Raw genomic sequence first — 6,085 nt, 5'->3', positions numbered from 1 at the left:
ATTGTTGGAGAAGTTTGAAGAGAAAGAGAGAGAGAGAGAGGGAGTGAGAAAGAAACAGAGAAAATGGTGTACTTGTGCGTGTGTGTTTGTGTGTGTGTGTAAGCGTGTATTTCTCAGTCTTAAAAAATGAACTTTGTCATCTGTTTTACCTGAAATGAGTTATTCAAACAAATTATGTTGAAGTAGTACACACAGTGACTTGATTACATGCACAACTACACAAACAAAAACATGACTTCACGGACTTGTATAACACACACACACACGCACACACAGAACGACAGAGAGAGAGAGAGAAAAGTGATGGGGGATGGAAAGGAAAGTTTGGTTTTAGAATATAAATCACACATACTTTAGCAGCTCGTGCTCGAACTTTGCGACAACAAAACAAAGATGTTTGAATCATTCCTGCATACAAATTATCTTTTATTCAAGTTTATTACATCTCCCAACCACTTTGCAGCTTTCTCACTTACATTGTACTTTTATCTGTGCGTGACAGATGCTCTTTAAAGAGCTGAGGACTGCACGAAATTCTCCCATTACTTTTTGTGCTCTTTTTCTTCTTTCCTAGGGCCATCTTCAAATTCTTGTTCCCTTTTCCTCAAATTGTATTCCTTCTTTCTTCTCACTGCATGTTTGGGATCCATATTCTCTTTCTGTTCTTAGGCCCTATGTTCTCCTGCCTAATAGCACTATGTCATCTCCATCCAAACCAGAGTTCTCTCATCTCCATCCAAGACCAGTGTCCTCAAGGAGTTGAGCGCACGAAATTCTCCTTTAATTTTTTGTTCACTTGCCCCCCCCCCCTTTTTTTTTTTTTTCCGTAGGCCATCCTTTTCCTCGAATCGTAATCCTTCTTGACATTCTCACTGCATGGCATGTGTGTGCGATCCACTCTCTTTCCATTCTTACGCCCTACAGTATCCTGCCTCACAGCACTGTCATTGTCCAAGACCAGGAATGTTCTGTGCCTTCAAAGCTTTCCCGGTCTGCTAATCATCGCCTTAAGTGCTGTTCTCGTATCCTCCGTCATCTTTCACTCTCAGGGGCGGCTAAGGGCGACACTCCATCATTTTGAATCTTGTTTCAAAAGAATTTTCTCCTGGTCGCCCATCGTTCCTCCTGTACACAGCAAAGAGAACAAGCGAAGACTTGGTTACACAACTACATGTACAATGTGTGTCATGCTGATTTTCATAGATATACTTTAATTCAAGTCTTCAGCTAAGACAAGTGATTTTATATCTCTGAAGGGAACATCGCCTACAATCACATCTCACCTTTTTGTCTTCCTGAGTCTGTCCTGGTGGTTTGGCAGTGAATTTCATCACGTTGCAATGCTTTTTCTGCGGCTGGCATCCTTCATTTCTGAGGACGGAAGCAGGGCTATGGCTAATCGCCATATCTCCAACCTTCTCTGGATAGTGGAAATAACGCCATTGGACTCTGGGATTGGGTGGAAGTCCAGTTTTCCTGACGCGAGAAGGGTAGAATGGCTCAACAGGTGGACGTACATCATCGACAGGGCTGACCACGGTACCCGGGATGTCGGGGATGGGGTTGGCTCGGTAAGTGGTGGTGACACCGGTTCCTGAGTGGTCAAATGTCAACACATCTGCCAACAACAAAACAATAAAAAAAAAAAAATGTTCAAATCAAATATCAAATTCCAAGAAATATTCCAACTACAGATCTTGCCAAGGACAGGGCACCTTGTTGTAATACAATATCTTTACTTTGAAAGTATTCATCAGACACTAAGATATCTTTCTCTCAATATTTTTTGAGCAACATGAGTGAAACTGTATTTATCTGTGAGATAAGATTTTCATACATCGAAGTGTGATCTCCTTTCATGCCTTTGAAAATGACCATTTACCTGTTGGAACATGGGTCAAAATTCGCTCAATGGCATCATCTACATCCTTCTGGGAGTACTTCTGTATGATGCCGGCACATCCAGTGAGACCAACAGAAGAACATCCTCCGACCCTCGAGGACTCCTCCATCCGTGCATCCACACTCTCAACCCACTCACAGACATGCGCAGCAGGCTTGGCGGAGCTGCCAAACACCGCGGGGATCACAGGGGATGATGATGGCATGCTGCGTGAGAGGGATGCGCGTGGTTGAGGCACTTGAGATGGTGACGTCATAATGCCTTCAGATTCATCCTGAATAAGATGAATCGGTCTAACCTGAAAAATGAGAGAAAATATATAAACCAAAGAGAAATATCCACCACATGTACTGTTCCTATCTCTCGAATTGAGTTCGCTTGTTGATTTATACGCGTACAGTTTTCTTTGTTTTTGTTTTTGGTCGTGAATAAGACAAACACTACAAAATACTGGAGAGTCAAATAAAACAATGTTCCCTAGTGTAGACGTACCATATTTCGATTGGTGAATGGCAAACGCCCTGACCACAGACGAAGTCTCCGTCGTCCTTGTTGTTTGCCATCTCGATGTCCAGATGGTGATGGAAATAGGGCAGTCTTTGATAGATGACAACCCATTTCGAATGTTCGAAATACAAAACAGTCGATAAAGTTAGTTTTACCGAAAGGCAATAAGCACGCTAGGAAACTCCAGCATGAGAAGTCGCACGAAAATCGATAGACAAATGTTTACATTGCAACGGTGCTCCATTTATAGCGCGAGATGCAAACGCGCACTACGCGCTTGTGTGACGAAACAATGATGCCTGGTAGGCTCGTTTCTGTCTTTTCCTTCAAAATAGGGTTAATCGAAATCTGTATTGTTTCTGATCGTATGCTGAATATCGAATAAATATTGGGGTAATTATCTGGTTTATTTCTTCAAGACTCAGTAATTTCTTTCCTTTTTTTCGGGAAAGACGTAAAGAGCACCTCAGAAATGCACATTTCGGGATTGTGACGTAGTTCTCACGTAGTCTCTACGCGTATGAGCTACAAGCCAGTTTCGTTGCCAGGGAGTACCGTTGTCATGGTGTGCTTACATGATAGTCGTGTACTAAGGCTTGGAAAGTATTGTAAAAAATAGGGATTAAGATGAAATAAATGTGTTAATGTTTTTACACTATGTAAATATGAACATAGAAATGCTGCAATAAAAAGAATAAACAATCAGTATCTTCTCTTAGACGGTTTCCAATCCTCTCGTGTAGCGGAATATCAAGCAGTATACTTGAATGGAATATGATCCATAATTCGACTATCAGAGCAGCTTATTCCATCGGTTCATAAGATTGTTTAAAGAAAGTTGTAATTTACGCAGCCAAAAATCGACTGGTTCATATTCTCTGATATTCAAATTATTCATGCTCATTATAGCGATTTAATTAATATTTCTTTACTTTCTAATCGCCGTTCTCTTGATCCCATGTTCTAACATGCTAATATTTGAAATGTAGGAACATTTGCTGCCAAATAAACTTCAAGAATAACTAACTTTCCTGTCATTTTTTCACTATGGCTGCTCACGTCTCTTTGTGTTGGTGTACATGGGAGATGTCACCAAGACTACACAACCATTTTCTGCCCCTCTTGACTGAAAAGACCACAGCAGAGTGTTATCCTGAAATTGTGTGCTTCAGGGATAGAACAAGGGTCAAGAAAGAACCATAGATATCTGAAGGGTAAAATTGTGTCACAAGATGAAAGAAAAGATCCATGCTTTCATAGCAGCGGCTGTAAGCCATCTTTCACAGCTTTATGTATAAGCAGTCCATACAGAGTGTGTAATTCCACCCTATCTATTACACCACTCGAAAAATACTGCATACGCCGTATATCTCGCAAGGTTTTTATTTCCGCAAATTTTTGAGTCAGATGCTGTTTGTGAATTTAAAAACGCACAAAAAATGTTAACTCGATCTTGACATGAATGGTGACGTGCATGCATACGTTTCTCCATTCAAACTTCACTCAGTGATTGCAAATTTAATCACTTGTGAATTGGTGGGAGGTCCCTATTCGTGAAAAATAAAACTCGCTGAATATGGCGTATACAGTAGATGAAGCTTTGTGCATTGTTAGACCATTGATAGGAGAGAGACTCCCTTTTGATATGAATGGTGACGTGCATACATACATATCTCCATTCAAACTGTACTCAATGATTGCAATTTGCAAATTAAACCACTTGTGAATTGTTTGGATGTCCCTATTCGCAAAAAAAAAAAAAAAAAAAGACTCGCTAAATATTATGGCGTATACAGTACATGAATGGTGAATTGTTAGACTAGGAGAGAGATTACCCGTCTGAGTTCTTTTCTGTCAAAGATTCACTTTTTTATGGACACATGGGAAAAAGTAATTCTTTGCTAGCATCCAAACAGGACAAACTGTTCAGCCTCACAAGTTCTGAATTTGATAGTTTGTACTTTCCCATGATGTTCTTATCCGTATACAATGAATAGCTAGGTGGAAAACAAATTTTAAAAAGCAAACAATGCCAGACAATTCACGTCATTTCATGGTTATTCCAAGGCCACATATGTGTATGCTAAGGTTATGAACGATCATCATATTTGGCTGGAACACATGCTGTTGATATGAGAGCCAAACATTGTCGTTGTTTTTTGAAGTGTTTTTTTTTTCTTTTCCAAGCCTAAAAGAGATACGTCCAACACGATGTTTATGATCTTGATCAACAATTTGGTGTTATTTCTTTCATCATTGATCTCAGGCTAAAGTGTGAAATGAAATAATACTATGTCCTCATTTGTAACTTCTTCTTTGGCCTCGTTTTGAAGAATATTTTTGTATGTTTGCAGTCTTGGTTGAGTGACATTAGATTGTCATCAGTGATTCCGATTGTGTTTGTTCTTTTTTTTAACTACTGTACATTGCAGTAGGAAAATTACAGGTTGTTGCATGATGATATTGATGAGCTGCTAGACAGCAGTTTAGTCTTCTTTGATGGTTGACCTGGACTGACATTACGCTCATGCAGCTTATTATCCTTTTAAACTGTAGGGAAATAAGCCCATCGTGTGAGTGGGTTCATCCACGATGAACTTAACGAATGTCAAATGGAGTTGTTGCCAGCAGAAACACATGAAAATGGTTCTTGTTTCTACAGACTGTGGTGATATTTTTCCGATTCTGGAAGAGAGATGGCGACTGCGCTTGGAACAGTCCTTCATAAGCGTAGTCAGTGGCTGAATTCTCGTACCATACGTTCCAAAATTAAATAACACACTGAAGAGCAAAAAGGGTAAAACTACTAGTGTAGTGACCAATTGTTTTTTAAGTTATCATGACTTCATTGATTGATTTATGGAAGATGATGCCCTCTGCTGTTCTCATGTAATCTCTGCTGTCTTAAGTTTTCAGATGATTTTTTTTTTCTCCAATTAGTCTGAAGAATTCTGTGTGTGGTTTTCTTTTGTGTGTATGTGTAACCCATGTACACGAATTTCGGTCAGCTACTCATCGATAAAAAAAAAAAAGAAGAATTCAAGCATTCATTTCACCAGGCGTAGGAATGAGTCTTGTGATTGTTGCAATGCGAGTCATTGTGAAGTGTAGTCATTGTTGTATAAAATCAGTAGAAAATGCATCACATCTTTCTAATAAATACAAGAATTTGTAAATGAACTTTCCATGGTAATAGCTTGTTCTTCACAACATTTAATGTGCGACGACTTTGTACACGAGTTGTCATAAGATTGTGGGAGAGGTTGGAAGAGAAGGAGGGAGAGAGAGGGAAAGAAATAGACAGTGCATATGTGTGTGTGCATGTTTGTGAGTGCGTGTGTGAGTGTGAGTTTCTCAATCTTTGTATGAACTTTGTAATCAATTTCACATGGAATTATTCATTCTAGAAATATATACGTTTGTATGAAAACTGATACACACAGCGACTTATATGACACACACGACTATACACAACAAAAACATAACTACACGAACTTCCAAAACACATGCACACGCACACACACACACACACACACAGAACGAGAAAGAGAGAGAGAGAAATGGAAGGGGATGGAAGGAGAATTTAGTTTCAGAATATAAGTCGTACACATTTCAGCAGTTGGTGCATATACATTTCTGTGACAACAAAGCAAAAGCCTTTGGATCATTCTTGCA

General features: G+C 39.5%; 1 protein-coding gene across 1 annotated transcript; it reads right to left on the bottom strand.

Moving 5' to 3' along the window:
• Nucleotides 1-847: 847 nt before the first annotated feature.
• On the bottom strand, nucleotides 848-2,159 carry LOC140230697 (uncharacterized). Its single transcript, XM_072310838.1, has 3 exons — nucleotides 1,883-2,159; nucleotides 1,284-1,618; nucleotides 848-1,125 (listed from the first exon to the last, which is right to left on the bottom strand). Exons 1-3 carry the CDS (start codon nucleotides 2,157-2,159, stop codon nucleotides 1,090-1,092), a joined length of 648 nt encoding a protein of 215 aa, XP_072166939.1. The 3' UTR covers nucleotides 848-1,089.
• Between the last annotated feature and the right edge of the window lie 3,926 nt (nucleotides 2,160-6,085).

This window comes from Diadema setosum, chromosome 7, assembly GCF_964275005.1.
Source record: "Diadema setosum chromosome 7, eeDiaSeto1, whole genome shotgun sequence".
NCBI classification, from domain to species: domain Eukaryota; kingdom Metazoa; phylum Echinodermata; class Echinoidea; order Diadematoida; family Diadematidae; genus Diadema; species Diadema setosum.
The sequence above is the reverse complement of the archived record's forward strand: the minus strand, read 5'-3'. Positions and strand labels throughout refer to the sequence as shown.